Below are 17,533 nucleotides of genomic sequence, written 5' to 3'. Positions count from 1 at the left end.
GTGTTGGAGCAGTATCAGCGTGCTTTGTGAACCTGCTTTCCATGACGGCCTGGACATCAGGGGCAAATAAATTATTTTCAAGCCTTAGATGTGTTGTCTGCCTTGCATGATAGGCATGTTGTGGGAATAGTATCAGCCTGTTTTTAGAACTGTATTGCAGGGGCTACATGTGTGGACGAGCATGGATGGAGACAGGTTGAATGGACAGAGCGAGGGGGGGGGAGATATCTGAGGGAGGAGGGAGAGGACATGTGTTCAATCAGTGTGTCAACAGGGTTGCCATAGGTTTTGGAAATCAGAGAGTGTCAGGGAAATTTGAAGGGGGGGGGGGGGGGGGACACAGGAAAAATCTGTTTTGTTTTAGTAGATGAAATGGTTTGTTTACTGAGGTGTCGTGCATCGTCATTTGGCTGGGTGCAGATAAGTACAAGTGCCGCTTCCCAACTCCCTCATTACTACTACTACTACTACTACTACTACTACTACTCTCCTCCTTACCTCTCCCCACGGCTTGCAGTCAGTGCTGTCACTATCCTAGCAGCTGCCGACAGGAGGCATGAGGAGTGGTTTATTTGGATCTGATTCTCGGGGGCTGTAGATGCAGCAGCCGGAGATGGCGGTCATGTGTGAATGTGCATGTACTTTTGTTTTCTGACAAAATGTATAGCTGAAAATTTGGTTGTGAGAGTAATTGTCTTTTCTAGCTGCCTCAGCTCAGCAATCATCTGTATGGTGAGATGCCACCTATCATTATTATTGAGTCTCAGAGTATATGAACAAGTTATCTGTTGCATGGTTTGATCACTCTGGTAACACTTCATCATTGTCTGTGGCTCATGAATAGCTGGCTGTAAGTGGGTTTCCGTGATGGGCCAAAACTGAAGGCTGTTTCTGCAGAGCTTTTAACATGCCAAAGATAATCTGTTAGTGAGGACAATGTGGGAGTTATGGTGCACAGCTTTATTGAAATTTGTGTATTACGCTCCTAATGTGTGTTCCACCTAACACAAAAGGTTATTCCTTATTAACTACAATCACTAATAAATATTACTGATATGATGTCCTACAAGATAAGTAAAGAAGATATGTAAATTTATGCTCATGTGTTTACTCAAGGTTGAAATACTTTGTCAGGAAAAGTAAATATCACTTTATGAACACCATATATTTTATTGGTATTGTTTGCACAAGCAGTCCATTTATATATTCATTTATTAAGATCTGATACAGGTCACATTTAATGAAAAAGTCATTAAAAAAGATCACACAAAATTTCCTCAGTTCCACCTTCTCTAGAACTGAGAAAAAATATCACACATAACACTGAGATTCTACAATCACACATTCATTTGACAACATTATAATAGAAAAATTAAATGCACAAACAAATATATTAATAATTCTGTATTGTACAAAATTCTCACTTCAGCACATCTATTTTTCCATTTGAAGTAAAATCAGACTACTAGAGAACTACAACAAAGCTGAGTATATTTTAAAATATTTTCAAAATTGAATCACTGATCTAATCTGGTTACTAAAACTGTTGAGCATTAAAGGTTTAATGGTAATCTGACCGCTGAAGCGACAATTTTAATATACAGGTTGCCTTACAAAGATAATTGCATTGATTTTTATTCTGGCATTGCATTGATATTTTTCCCTTACCTAATTCCATATATTTAAGGAGGAAACATTTTTCTTCTGATTATTCCCTACAATGTAAAAAATGACACACACACACACACACACACACACACACACACACACACACACACACACACACACACACTATTCCTCTTATAAAATGTTACAGTTAAATAGTTATATCACTTCCATTATTGTCCTCCACTGTGCAGAAGAAAAATGTTACATCTATAATACTGTAATTTTCTGCAAACGAAACTGCTTGACAGGACACTGCTAAGCACTTTCTATAAATTTTAGTCATTTTTTATATTTGCAAATAATTCAAAAAACTGAACTGACATTGGTATCTTTCTATTGCCCCTCAGCATCACATAATACACATATTAAGGTGGAAAGAATTACTCCACATACTTGCCACAGTACAACTGTTTTGTACTTAGTAATAAGGAAATGATTACATTTTTAAGAATTTAATTTCCATTTAAACCATTCATTATTCAAAATTTCTTTGCCACTTCAGAGTGAAATATTTTCTGAAAGGTTATATTTTTTAAAACAAGGTATGTGGACTACTACTATTACTGCAGCACTTATTTTCTGAGGACAATGTAAAGTTTTACTTTCAATTAAGTGCATGGATACGCACAATCAGGTACTATAAATGCTGTCAGTTCAGTTTTTTTTTTTTAATGAGGCAAGAAAGTATAAAATGGTTATGCACAATACTGAAATTAACTTTACACCTTTTCCTAAAATTAATCTGACAGTACTTGCATTCATTAACAGATACAGATTCCAAGTTGCAGCTTGTGTCCCTGAGATATGAATACTCAATCTTGCCCTTTGCAGTGTAAATTTAAATCACTTGGAGCAATGTTAAATATTTTAAAATATTTTTTCTGAAGAGCTGTTCCTAGCACATCACCAGTGCTTTTAACTTTACATACATTCTACTTTGATTAATTTATTAGAGGCTGCAGTACATTCTGTACTGTTTTTCACTTTGCATATAACATCCTGTCACTACTGTCAGTCTGAAATATCACCAGTCATGTTTTAAAACTATTACTATTAGTTTTTTGGCAGTTCACCTTCATTAAACTGCATGTTTAAGGCATACAGTTTTACACTTCACGTCCTAAAACTGTCATTTTATATCCACACTGCACAACATTCTTTTATTCCTTTTGTAAATGCTTCAGGTGATCATGTTTATGTAGATTACAGGCACTATAAAGACACTAACTTTCAGGAGTGATTAAAATTAACAGGAATGTAACTGCACGTGTACAACTTGTGTTCTTTCACAATTACACATTCCCCATCACATGCAGGGTGTATGGTCCAAGAGCATCACATCTGAGAGCACACTTTAACAAAGGAGTATTGTCAATTTATTCTAACAGGTTGGAAGCTGTTGCAGTTCTACGGGCAAGTAAATCCTCTTCGCTTGATCTATTTCTGCACGGCAAAGTGGGCAGCGATCACAACGGGCAGCACATTCACTACATGCTATAACATGTGCACAGGGAAAAAATGCAGTATCAATGCCCCTGTCCATGCAGATACGGCAAGACATTGCTTCCAGCAACCGTGCAAACTTCCGCTGTGATGACTGAAATTTGAAACCACACACATAAATAATTACCAGACAGCACTTTGTAAATGGTACAATGTAAACATTTCAAGGACAAACACGTTTAATTTGGTTGCATATTCAAATTTAGAGATATGACACATTAAACAATGATGAAGGGCAACTGAAATTGTATGAAACTTCTCGATGGAGAAGAAAAAAACATTCCACATCCCAATTTGTAGTGGTTACAGAGGTACAGATGGTTACTGAGATGTTTTCATTTTGCATGTTGGTATTCCTGTTGCAAAGGGTTAGTTCTCATTTTTGACTTGCAGTTCAAGTTTCGAAGTTGTACTAGAGTTTATATAATTACATCTGTTCCAACCGTGATTGAGATTTGTTGCGCATTGCTGCTGTATTGCTTAAACATTCCACACATTTACAAATGCTGAGTATGTTGATGTATTTGTTTATGATTTTTGTAACTAAGTTCTAATGGTGGTAGAAAATATATTTGACAATTTCCAAACTACAGAGTACTAAAATGAGGAGCATTTACTCTTTCTTACAAAAACTGTGCAAGATTACTGATGCCATGCCCAGAAGCCGTATCCCCTTTCAACATGCAAATGAACAAGCACATACAGTATTTTTGCACGTGTGTGTGTTCCGCATACAAGAGTATGGCAGAGATTATGTATGCATGGCCTCTACCATTTACAGTAGATTCACCAATATTGAAAAGGAGAGGAAGGGAAACTATATGAATTTAAATTGCCAACAAATCCCATTATTATTGTTTACTGATAAAGCCATTTTCACATATGATGGTACCATAACCCTTAACTCACATTGGCAATCCAACAAAACACCCATTTCTTGGTGGAGACATTTTAAAAAATGATGGTCTATTGTACGAAACCACACATTTACAGGGAATCACTTGGTTGGGCTTCTTGTGTTACAACAGGTCTCCATTAGCAGTACTTTCTTGAAAATGATTTTCCAGCAATTCTGGAAGAGGTTCCTTTGGCTACAAAGGTTGGTATGTTCTTTCAGCATGATGGTCCCTGCACATGTAAACCTAACATTTGACAGAAGACGGACTGGCTGAAATGTTCATATTTCTGGGCCAACAATGTCCCCCAACCTTACCTTACAGATTTTTATGTCTCAGGCGGTTGAAAGCAAAGTTTACAAAGAAAAAGTAAACAAGAGGTGAATTGATTATGAACAGTGCTGGCCTCAAAATAATGCTAACATGGCTCTCTCAGAAGGGCTACACACAATGTGACGAGAATTTGAAAGTGCATTCTAGACTTGGTTGGAATTTTTGAAAATAAACTTTGAACTTAATTAGTTGCCTTTGCTTCGGTATTTGTTTGGGATACATTCTAACAGCTGTGTCTCTCTAAACAAAAATTGAACACACACTATATGCAGTGTTTTATTCAAATTAGTATATTAGTACAGACTAATTCAAATAAAACATTCCATATAACTTACATTCAGTCCTAAAATATTTACCTTTCCTCATGAAACACCATATTATTTATATCACCTCTCCCCTCCCCCACTGCGCCCCACCTGCATGGAAGCAGTAATGCTTCACACTGTCTCCGTATTTAAAAAAGAAAAGAGTGCTCCAGAAATAAAGAATTGAGTGGGATTGTGGGATTTAATTTCATAGAAGGATAGAAAGGTTTGCCAGTGGCTTCTCACTGAAATCAAATCTTTCTATAGTAAAGTCCAGAATGGTATAGCAACAATATTACAAAAAGATAGATCTACTCACCATAGAGGAGATGCTGAGTTGCAGAAAGGCACAAGGAAAAGACTGCTGTATGTTTTAGCTTTTGGCCAAAAGGCCTCCTTCTGAAGTGAGGAAACACCCAAACATTCATATAATGTCTGTGTGGGTTTCTAAAGTACACAGCAGTTTTCTCGTTGTGCCTGTCTGTGACTCGACATCTCCTCTCTATGCCGAGTACCAATAAATGTTTATACTTTACTGTGTTAGTTTAATTAAATAGCAAATCTAGGAACATACCTTGCATTTTTCATCCACACAGTTGTCACACTGTTCTGGAGTATTGTGTATCTGCTGCTCTGGACTTTCCTCTGGTGGGGGAAAAGTTGAACTTGCAGACTGATACAATGCCCTCCTCGCATTGTCGTAGACTTCCCTGCAGGTACGTCGTATGTCGAACACGTATTTCTTCCCGAGAGAAGTGTCCTCATTAAATATGGACACAATTGTGCCCTGCAATACAGAAAGACGTTTAAAGAGCAGCCGACATTTTTTTCATTCATCTCCGTATCAATCACATTTATTGATTTTAATTGAATAATTTTTGCAAATGCATTTCAATGAGTTTCACCGATTAATCTAACCTACGTAGTTTGTAAAACAAATGGCTGTTACCTTTAAATCCCTTATGAATTGAGCTGTAACTGCACTGCGTACTGTCTCACAACTATAGAAGGCATGCTTTTCGGTGATAGCACGGTACAGACCACTCGCTGCCTGTGATGTTTCCAGTTTCAGATCGAGTGTTGCCTCGTTGCTGTCAAGATCCAGGTACAGAAGATGGAAGGAACGTCGCTGTGAGGCAGCACTTTGGATGGCTGTGTATGGTATGCTGTAAGATCGAAACAAAAAAGTTTTATTTTCCAGTAAAAGTACTACTGTACCAATTGTGCCCAACTAAAAAGTATGACAGTTATATGTTGCAGTTGGCAGCTTTTTATTTGTTTGTGTAAAAATTACTGCTGTTGTACAACAACTGAATAATTAACAAGTCAAAGAAAACTGATGAAGGCAATTCAAGAAATAAATCTTCGTAACAACAATGTCGGTAGTTTTGGCAACTTTCAGAATTGAACTGGTCTTCTAAACTAGATTTTGAGAGTGAGAAGAAGTATGGCCATACTTCCAATATTATGGTTTCTAAAATCTTAATGTATGCACCCCAGTGTAATAGTATACGTGGATGAGCAAATTTTGCAGCTACAATATTTCTGAACAAAGTATTTTTAGTGTGGCCTTTTACCTTTGTTTTGTTGAATCTGGATGATATACACTGAGCCCATGTGGACCAACTCCGAGACTGCATCTTCCACCATTGCTCGTTTTTGTTTGAAACACCTCCTCGCCAAAATCTTCAAGATAAGACACCTCCTTGAGAAGCCAGTACTCTGCTGCTGACTGCTTATTGCCCTATGGAATATTTAATGCCCAACTGAAGTTCACGAAGTGCAAGAAGCTACTGACAAAGCTCTTATTAGCAACCTCAGTGCAAATTAGTTTAGAGTGCTCTAATTACCTTAAGTTCACGATGCTGTGCAGCAATCATCTGAATAAAGTCTTGGGGCCTCGAGGTATTGACACCACCTAGCTGGCAGTATTGGGCGTAAACACTTTGGGGACACGACTGAGGGTCATAATCACCAGATTCTGCCTGTGCCATCCAAGCTGCCAATTTAGCAGCTACTAATGAATCTGGAACCTTCAGGCGGCCCTCCAAAAGATCCAACCGGGAATGAAGATAAAACTGATGCCTGAAATAAATCGTGCAGTACATTAGGCAATTTTCACTCACAGGATGTAGTATATACAAATGAATGCACAAGTCACAGCAAGCACAAATGCTAAACTCCAGACCTCACCTGGTTGTGTCTTGCAGCAAAAGATGTGGAGGCACCCAAAATTTTACTCTGAGAGCAAAACGGTATGGAGGAACGCCTCCCACTTGTCTCTCAATAGGATTACGAAGATTTAACCACAGTTCTTCCCCTTTAGAGCAGTGGTACTTCAGTCCAAAATAATCAGCCTCGTTACCAATGCCAAGGTACTGGCACACCTGGAGACAAATAATAAATTTTAATCATATTACATAGTAATTGATTAAAAAGTGATCATTGCAGTAATTACTTTCAAGAATCAATACTGATACATTGTCACTGGAAAATTGTACGAAATTTGATTGATACAGAAAGTGATCAAAATTAAGTGGGCAATAGGTGCTTTACAAAGAACACTATGTTGACAGTTCCATTTTATACACTATATCCATGTCTACCCTAGCCGTCTTTGGCAGTTGCTGCAAAGTGTAAGGACCTTTAAAGTACACCTATCAGTCATGTAATAAAAACCTAACAGTAATCTCATTTGAAGATTGGAGGCCCAGACTTATGCGACACCATAAGCTTCAAAGGCTGAATGAACAGATTCGGTCATATAAGCGAATTTCTGTTCATTAGATGTGAATGTCTCTCTACAGTTCAAATATGGTTCCCTATGATTACCGCTTCCTTAACTTTGTAATCTGGTGGAGAGGGGAGGACGATAGAAAACACATACGAGAGAGAGAGAGAGAGAGCGCGCACTGTAGCCAACAAAATTGTCTCCCGACGAAAGTTCTTACTTTGTTTCCAGATTTGCACTAGATAAACGTACTAAAAGGAGAATTTATTTTTTTATTTATTTTTTGCATTAATCGTATCGTTGGAATCTTCTAATTCGCAAATATTACCTATTAAGGATTTGCGGGAGATGCAAACGAAAATACGCGTCTGTTGACGAGTACATTGCGGAAAACTTTTTTGCGTGATCAGATAGTGTCGAGCCAGTCACAACCGACGACGATCACCACCATAGCGAGTATTAATCTGATTCTTTGGATACGCTATTCACGAAACTGCAATGCAACACGTATATGGATTACGTGCGGCAAGGTGCTAATAGCATCGGTAAGGTCACAATCAGTGTGTACCTTACAATGCGCATAATTTTAACTCTTAGTATTTAAGAGTGAGCGCACTGATGACTGGATTATAGAAACTCGTTTATACAAATAAAAAAATGCTACTTTAAACTAGTTGCAGTTCACGCACATTTACTAGACGGTACTGAAATGCTAGGAACAATTATCAGGTATATTTCAGCGCGTGGTAACAAAGACTATCATTTGTGTTTATTGGCCGGCCAGACTGGCCGTGCGGTTCTAGGCGCTACAGTCTGGAGCCGAGCGACCGCTACGGTCGCAGGTTCGAATCCTACCTCGGGCATGGATGTCCTTAGGTTAGTTAGGTTTAATTAGTTCCAAGTTCTAGGCGACTGATGACCACAGAAGTTAAGTCGCGTAATGCTCAGAGCCATTTGTGTTTATTGCCGTCAGTTTAGCTTACTTGGAAGTAACCGGTGCTGCCTTCCTGTTAGTGACAATCTAAAGTGGGCCATTTTAGCAGTAAATTTCGCGGAGACAGAAGGTTATGATAGCCGACAGCCGTGACTACGTAAGGATGGGGCCTGGGTTGACGCTCCCTGTCTAATAAAATTCATTTCAAAAATGCAAATGATCCACTGTTATCAATGCTTAACGACAAAGCTTGTCGAGGCAGAGCGACGGTCAGGTACTGACACTTTTACAACACAATTCTGTTCGGGTAAGTTGTTCCCTGTAACAAACTATCGTTGCACTGAAGATACTTCGCGCTTGGATACCTAGCGCTGCTTTAAAGACCGCTGTAATAACACCAATATCACATACAGAATGCCACCCTTATGAGCAAACAAAAATTAGAGCACCGAAACTTACATCAGACTTTAATGATATTTAGTCTTTTCCTCGCTTTCAGTTTACGTTTAGTCTCTGTACTAAATTTTTAGCGATCCAGTCTGAACATTGACAGAGGAGATACCGATTCATTTAGGTATAAGACAACTTAAAATCCTGATGGGGGATAAATCCTTAATATTTGCACACAACAAACTGAGGACACGATGTCTCCTGTCAATCTGCATTACTATCAACGATGAACGCATGCATATTCTCAGACTACCTGGCCAGATAGCGGAAACAATTTCGGGGGAGGCAAACTGAAACAGCAGAGACTGAGCGGATGAGACGGCGCGGGCTATTTCTGTGCGGTGTGTATAGCGAGCGCCGGGGCACGAAGTGGCACACCCCGTCACAGCCGGGCCGCGTGCTGAGCACGTGCACAGCGCCTGCTGCCTGCCCCCAAGGACGGGCTGCGGGCGCGCCTCCAGCTGCGCCTGCCACTACCTGTAAACACCGGACAAAGTTCAGCCGGCCCCACCTGCCTGTGGACTTTGGCCGCGCCTTGGACTTTGGACTCTGACGCTACGCTTCCTTCACAGTGAAAGAGCACAAAAAAGCGCGCGCGCGAAACCGCGTCTGCGAGACAGCCGCGAATCCGTGCTGCTTCGTAACGCACTGTTCCACGAAATCCAATCGTCTACCACACTGGGAATGTTTTAGCTACATTTTACTGCAGTCCAACAGTGGAATTACACAAGAACGGAGAAAAGCGCTATAATGTTGACAGATTTTTTTTTATTTTTCACTGGAAATTCACAACCTTGAATTTGTAAAAATTCTATTTCCGTGCCGCTTTTACGACGCGTAAGGTAATCATGACAAATTATGCAGCTCTCCTCAGCGTCTTCTTTGCATCTTTCATTAATCCTAATTGATAAAGAGAAACGATTTTAATGTATTTACGGCTATTCAACCATAACCCATACTTTCATACTAATAATATAAATGCGAAAGTAACTAAATCGCTTAACCTGTTTTGATAAAATTTGGTATCAATATACCTTGAATGCTGAGGAAGAACATAGGCTACTTTAGAACGTGTGTAGTACAACATATTTATTGATTTGAAGAATAAAACGCGAAATACGGAACAACAATCTTTCAAAAAGCTATTTAACCTCTGACTTTTGAACTTAATTCACATATTTGCGACTATGCTTTTATTGTTTCACGTGTTCCATGTAATATAATTCAACGCAATAAATGCAGTACTTATCCAATCCTCAACGTGTTTAATCCATACTTCCGACATCAGTCACAAGCCCGTCGGATTTTAGCCGTCTTGTCACACGTCTCATAGCTTCCGAGACACTTGAAGACACTACGACGTCCTTTCAAAGCTGTACGACAAACTAGAGAGACGACGTGCTTTTACATGTAGAACGTGGAAAGCTTTTATTGAGGCTGCATTTGATGATATACAAGCGCAGCCGCTGTGAACAGGCAGAAGCTTGAGGACAGCTGCGTTATTGCATGTAGAAATGTTACAAAATTCGCACTACACCAAACTACATATTTATTTTCATTCTTCGTCAGTTTAAGGCTATTTAATAATTTTTCGAAGTCACCACGCAACAAAACTACTTATGAGTGTCAGCAGCTCGTGGTCTTTATGTTAGCGTTGCTGACTCTTTATCACGCGGTCCCGGGTTCGATTCCCAACCAGGTCTGATTTCCTCAGCTCCATAATGGATGTGTGTGGTATCCTTATCAACATTTTATCATACCGACGCACATGTCCCTGGATTGGCGTCAAAAAGATTTGCACCAAGAGGTCGAATATCCCGAGCACGGAATCCTGGCCAATAAAGCTATACGCACATTTCATTTCATTCCATTCCATTGATAAGCGAGCAGCGCTGACGGCAACAGCTAGTTGGTACATAAGTTGGTGAGCGCTGTTTTCTACGTTTTCTTTGCACCAGTGGTGATGAGAACTTTTGTCCGACAGATGATCTGCTCGTAGTAAACAAGTTACAAGAGCGTATATCAGCATTCATTAATTTTGTGCTCTTGTTCTCTAACTGCATGCACACAGACAAAAATTCTACCAGTCACCATGAAAGTGGTTCGAAAACTGAATGCCTACTTCCATGTTTACGTCTCAAAACGTGCTATTTCTCTTTCTCTTTTGAGTCTCCCGCGAAACATTCACCTGTTCAAACGTTACAGACAGTAAGCACATGCGTCTGCACGAAACAGGTGCTTTCGAGGCAGGAGGCATTCTTCTCGCGAATTTATGAGGAGCTATGGATCAAGGGAAGGCCAGACACTCTTACATTCCGTCCCCGAGCTGCAAAACAACGCTCCTTATCTTGTGTATTTCTTCGGCGCTTCCACGAAAAACAAGGTCTTGGGAACAATAAACCCAAGCAAGACCTGTTGAGTTTTCCGATAATAGCCAAGTTCCCCAGCTCCAGACAAATATTTACGTGGACTAAATGGTAGATATCTTATCTGCTACACACGTTACTGCAAAAAATGTAGCGTACTGGTCATTTCTTAAACGTCATGGGATGCCTGAAAGGGATTAAGTTTCAGTTCAACATGCAAATGAAAGACTTCCGAAGGTTATACAACTACATACATATATTTGACCCTCACGATAACTTTATTAAATATTTAATGAACCTGCCGATTGGTTTGGAAACTGCAAACCTCTACTTGGCCTGGTTCTATTGGAGGACCTACACTTTAACGTGTATTGCGAACCTTGATGCAGCCCCGTTTCCTCCCCACAGTAACACACTATGGCCATAGGTGAAAAAAAGTGATAACTGACAAATCTGGGTGGATCTGGAGATCGAATCCCCGAACGTTGCGACCTGTAGTCTAACATATACCAACTGAGCCACCGAGTCAGATATGGGCTAAACAGACGACAGGTCAAAGAGTCGAAGGGGTATGGAAAGGTAGCATTGGTTGAGAGGGGAATGAGGAAGGGTTGTAGCCTATCCCTGTGTTACTCAATCTTTATGCAAATCAAGCAGTAAAGGAAACCAAAAAAAAATTTGGAGCAGGAATTAAAGTTGAGGGAGGAGACATAAAAGCTTTGTTTGCCAGTGGCATTGCAGTTCTGTCAGAGGCAGCAAAGTACTTGGATGAGCATTTGAACGGAATGGACAGTGTCTTGAAAGGAATACATAAGATGAGTATCAACAAAAGCAAAACAAGGATAATGCAATGCTTTCGGATTGGGCTGGGGGGGGGGGGGGGGGGGGGGGGGGGGGAGGGATCACATTAGAAAACGAGACACTAAAAGTAGATGAGTTTCGCTATTTGGGCAGCTAAATAACAGTGGATAAGCAAAGTAGAGACGACATAAAATGTGGACTGGCAATCTCAAGAAAAGCGTTTCTGAAGAAGAGAAATCAGTTAACAATGAATAACAGATTTCAGTGTTGGGAAGTCTTTTCAGAAGTCATTCGTCTTGAGTGCAGCCACGTACGGAATTTAAAGATGGACGATGAACAATTTAGGCAGGAAAGGAATAGAAGCTTTTGGCATGTGGTACTACAGATGAATACTGAAGATTAGATGGCGTGAATAATGAGGTGGTACTCAATGGAAATGGGGAGAAAAGAAATTTGTGGCACAACTTTCCTAAAAGAAGGGATCGGTTGATAGGACACATTCTGAGACATCAAAGGATTACCAATTTAATATTAGATAGATAGATAGATAGATAGATGGATGGATAGTGTCCTTTTACCGTAGTTTCTGCCATTGGAAAATAGTTTCAGAGTTATAAATTCCAAAGCCGCACAATATACCCCCATCTTATGAACCATATTGTAATATGCTCTTGCGTCTATGTTCTTCAAAAACTCTGTGAAAATGGATCACAGTTAAAATACAAAATCTTACGCTATTCACGGGCACGCGTGCTGCCGTTTGCTCTCTAACCTACAGGTTACAGTCCCACGGAATTGCGACTCTGCAGAGTACACGCCAGTTTTCCCCTGACCCTCGCTACAGCAGCGGCGACAACTTATTGTTTCGTATGTGATTAGCATGGACGACCATTTGTTTCCCACACGTTGCAAGCAGTGTCATCGGTCACGTGTACGATGTAGGCTCTGTATCGAAGGAAAAGGCGCTTAAGACCATGTCCCGCGCATTGAGATCATTTACAAGCATTTACTTCGGACTCAAAATAGTAATATTAACATCTGGATGTTTAGCGTAAGCGAACCCGAAAAAAATAGCCCGAGATAAAGCAAACATTCAAAAATTTCACCCTGACACACCAAAATTTCTCCTTGTTACTGACTTTTCAAGTGATTAACTCCGTTATTTAAGACAATGAGACTGAGAAGAGCCATGAAGCCTCTCGCGGAAACAATAACAATTAAGTTGCGTAAACTTCCTATACTTTGACAAAAGACACCTCATGGTCTATTTATTATGCAGGACACCTCAGTGAGGTGGCAGGTCGTACATGCTGAGAAAAATCAGACGGTAAAGACTTGCAGGGTTGGCAGATAGTGGAAAAGGAACCATGTACTACCAGACTGTGTGAACGGAAGTGAGTAATTATGTCTTATTAATGTCAACACCTGACGAAGATACAACAAATTGAGAATCAGCATCGGAAGACAGTTATGCAACCCTGGACAGTCCCTGCAATAAAGCACACCATGGACGCTGCTTAGAAAATATCTAAGGCAAAATAGCCATGGAAAATACCTTTTTTGGTTAACCCTTGAAAGTGGAGCAAAAGGACAGATTTTGGCAGCACAGTAAGAAGGCATCAGGAAAGGATTGAGCATACAGCAGAAGACGTGAAGCACAGACTTTGTAGTCACAAGACTGTGGCGTACGTGGTACAATGGAACTTAGTATATACCAGAAATATCACTTACTATTCGCAAAGACCTGACTGAGTAATAAGTTATAAAAATAGGTACAAAATCAGTAAATCAAACCACTGTGGGCGTATGTATTCCAAACTAACACTAACACAAACCGCCAGACATGACACTAGTGGCTCGTTAACAGGCGACAGCAGGTAGCTTACTAAGCACAAAGAACTGAAAATATGATTTCTGCGCTTCTGGCATAAAAATGATCCCAATGGTTCTTGGCACACTGTGCGTAGTGCCGAAAGATCTCAATGGGAATTTTCACACCACTGGTATCGGTAAATACCAACTGCATGCCGCTCCGCCCTAGGCGTTTGAGAAGTGTCCGACTGCCGATAAACAATAAAATCCATTATAGTGATTTTGTTTGCCGTTTTATCATCGATAGCAGATGATGTTTAGCAATGCGCTAAGTCTCAAGGGTTAACTTAATTGACAACAATGTTTTATCGTACAGCGGAAAAATTCTTCTTCGCGTTCACTTCGCATAAACATTAACAAATAGGCACATGAGATACCTGCGAACCGTTTTTGTTACTTTAGTCTGGTGACATGCTACAACTATGTTTCGGAGAAGCGCATGCCCCTTAACGCTGCTCTTTCTCTTTCCCTCGCCAAGCCTGATTTTAGAAGGTGTAGGATCCGATCAAACCTGGCATCGGCCGTGAAAATATGGAAGCACCACAGAGGCTACCCGCAACTATTTAATAAGGTACGAGGATTACAGTACGCAGAAAACATTCCGAGACCCTAAATTTTCGCTGTTTATTGTGTATAAAAATAGCTTTAGTTGGGACCGGCTCTACAGATTTTGGCGCCATTAATTCACTGCCTCGTCGAACAGTCTAACCTTCTCAAGCAAAAAAATTATTTTAATTATTACTGTAATACGTAAGAGGTAACTTTTTTGTACAAGAGGAGGAGTAGTGGCAGTGCAAATTAACAAAATATAATTACGAATGGAAGGAAAAGAAATGTGGATATTGCTGCTTATATTCCAGTTATAATGCTTTTTAACAGACAGAAGACCCAGCTTTACCTAAGTTCTCGGATTTCCATAGCAACCTCCCTAACTTTTAACGCCCCCCCCCCCCCCCCCCCCCCCCCCCCCACAGACTGGTTTGATGCAGCTCTCCGCGCTAGTCTATCCATTTAATTCTGATTACTGCAGTCGAGTATTTGTATACTTTAACAGTTTTTCCTCCATAATATGTTCTGTCACTGATCTCCTCTCTTAGTCACGTTGCGCCATAATTCATTTTTCCTCTCCGATTCAATATCTGTCCATTAGCTATCACATCTACCCGTCTATTCTTCAGAATTCGTCTGTAGCACCCACATCTGAAAAATCTCTATTCTCTTGCCTCTACTGTTTATCTTCAAATTCGACTTTAGTATAAGGCCACACTGGAGACGTACTTTCAGCGCTGTGAGCCTTCGTCTTAGACATGTCTTTCACGCAATAATACAGCAGGTACTAACGGCTTTGATAACTTTACGACTGGAGTGCAAGATACGGGCCAAAATGTCGTCCCTGACGGAACGCAACGGTTCCTGGGTGCCACGTGCAGAAGGCGGGCGCGCTATAAACAAGTTCCCCTCGGCAGCATTCCCCGCCATTTGTTTTGAATAGCCTACGCAGTTTTTTTAACGTCGCACAGCAAGTAGCGCCATCGACAATGTGACCTCGACGCAACAAATACAGGAATTTGCCGCCCTTCCGTCCCCAAATATGTTCATTATGATTTTCTTTGTATGAAGTTGAAATTTAGCTCCATTTATTGTTTACGGGGCAATCGAGAAAAATCACCTTACGCTTATCCAACAACAGTATACGTTTCGCACTTAACCGGATCTGGAGCGGCCGCTTCGAACCAAATTTTTGGCTACAACAGTGTGATATTAGACCTGGTGGAATTTTCAACTTTTTCAGTTCTGGTCCACTAGGAATTTCAATTCTTTCTCATCTGCTCTTTCCCCCTGATATTCATCTTTTCATCGTGTCTCTTGTTTCTTCACACAATTTTACACTTATTCTCTTATTGCTTCTGCCTTTAATTCTTTCCAAATTTAACACCTTTCTCTTTCGACTGCTGCTTCTAGTTTTAGGTTGTGTATTCGTAAATCATTTTTAACATTACGGCATCAGCTTCTGGTTAATTTCTTTTCACATAGATATGTGTCTGTCAGCTTATTCGTTCATCCCGTACAAGTTGTTTCTCACTTGTTTATTTTGATCCTCAGTTGATATCATTTGTAGTTAAAAGCGACTGGCTATAACAGCGAATCCAAATGATATATTTAGAAAATCGCTTAGTATGATTTATCTTATAAAATGACGAATTTATAACATTTTCGGGAAATATACCGTATGGCGATTCGAAATTGAGAAAACAAATGACAGCACCACTAAAGGGCTTGGGCGTGTCATACTCAACGCGCTCTACAATTTTAAAGGACAGAAAGAAAATACAGTTTCTTTTCAAAGACAATTGTTTAAAAAACAAGCGGACAAGGTCATCTGACCACAAAGATTTATAAGAATTTTTATTTACATGTTTTAAGTAGCTGAGATCAAATAATGTGCCAATCAATGGGTCTATTCTTCAAGCGAAAGCCAGTAAGTTTGCGCGTCTGTTGGGTAATCCGAAGTTCAATTGTTGTTCGTCTTATGATAGATACGATTCCGAGCTTGCTTTGATATGATTGCCGGGAACATTGTGGCGAAGCTGTCTGTGTACCTGATGGCATAACAGACGAGTGACTAAGAAGAGGCCCGTGTATTAGTGTGAAGGTTACAATCCAGAAGATACATTCAATGCAGATGAAACTGGCTTGTTTTATAACATGACCCCAGATACGAATTGGAAATTTAAAGGTGAACAGTGTTCGGGTGGGAAAATGTCCACAACAATCACAGTTATGGTTGCTGCAAATGTGATAGGATCTTGTGTAAAAAAGCTTTTCGTGATTGGAAAATTGAGAAAACCTAGAAGTTTTAAAAACACTCCCTTCCTATAGTTTTATGGAAACACAGCAAAATAATGGATGACATCTGACATTTTTGAAACTGGTTGCGTAACTGGAACTTTCAGCCGAAAACAAAAAAACGAAAAATTGTTCACCTGATCGATAACTATACCGCTCGTCCTGTAGTCGACAATCTGCAGTGCATAAACGTACTTGTACAATAATAGCGAACAAAGTTATGTCAGTCATGACTATTATATTGTACAGGACTTCCAGTAAGTCTTAAAAATGTTCAGCTTCCTCATTATTTACGACGATGTTCGACATTACTGAATGATTTACGTTATTGATACTTGTTTCTTCGCTTAATGAAGGTTTCTACATTTTACTGGCATGTTACTGGTGTATGTACAGCACAAACAAGAGAACAACCTCTTTCGTCCCTCTTCACAAATACTGATACTTTAGGTATACTGTATTTCTGCCACTTTTTGAAGATTTAACTCTGTTGCAGTCTAAATTTTACAGATACGAAATTTTTATTGAAAAACTGCAAAAAACTTTGTTTTTGCAACTATCGGCTGTAAAGACCGAAAACCGTCGGTCCCTTGGACATCGTTATAAACGGTTTCGATTATAATTCATCACTGCTTGTTAATGACTAGGCATTTGTGCGTCTGCGTTAGCCTTTTTAATATAAAGCGCAGTTTACGGATAACTGAAGTGGATACGAAAGTGAGCGCAAGAGATATTAGAACATTCTACAAGTATTATCGACAGCATCTGAAACGGCAAAGAAATGTTCAGAAAGGGCTTTCATAATAAGAACAGTCGTGAATTAAAGT

The 17,533-nt window shown here is 39.9% G+C and overlaps 1 protein-coding gene across 1 annotated transcript in view; it reads right to left on the bottom strand.

Moving 5' to 3' along the window:
- Window positions 1–1,194: 1,194 nt before the first annotated feature.
- Window positions 1,195–17,533, bottom strand: part of LOC124619730 (E3 ubiquitin-protein ligase MYLIP) — a 35,527-nt gene continuing 19,188 nt past the window's right edge. Inside the window, exons 2-7 of the mRNA XM_047146298.1 lie at window positions 6,899–7,092; window positions 6,556–6,790; window positions 6,283–6,449; window positions 5,655–5,871; window positions 5,280–5,492; window positions 1,195–3,265 (exon numbers count right to left, since the gene is read on the bottom strand). Of these exons, the coding sequence (XP_047002254.1) occupies window positions 3,050–3,265; window positions 5,280–5,492; window positions 5,655–5,871; window positions 6,283–6,449; window positions 6,556–6,790; window positions 6,899–7,092 (1,242 nt within the window). The 3' untranslated portion in view covers window positions 1,195–3,049. The remainder of the gene's footprint in view (window positions 3,266–5,279; window positions 5,493–5,654; window positions 5,872–6,282; window positions 6,450–6,555; window positions 6,791–6,898; window positions 7,093–17,533) is intronic.

The sequence above is a fragment of the Schistocerca americana genome, chromosome 6 (genome assembly GCF_021461395.2).
Source record: "Schistocerca americana isolate TAMUIC-IGC-003095 chromosome 6, iqSchAmer2.1, whole genome shotgun sequence".
Classification (NCBI taxonomy): domain Eukaryota; kingdom Metazoa; phylum Arthropoda; class Insecta; order Orthoptera; family Acrididae; genus Schistocerca; species Schistocerca americana.
Note: the sequence above shows the minus strand (reverse complement) of the source record. Positions and strands in the feature narration are given on the sequence as shown.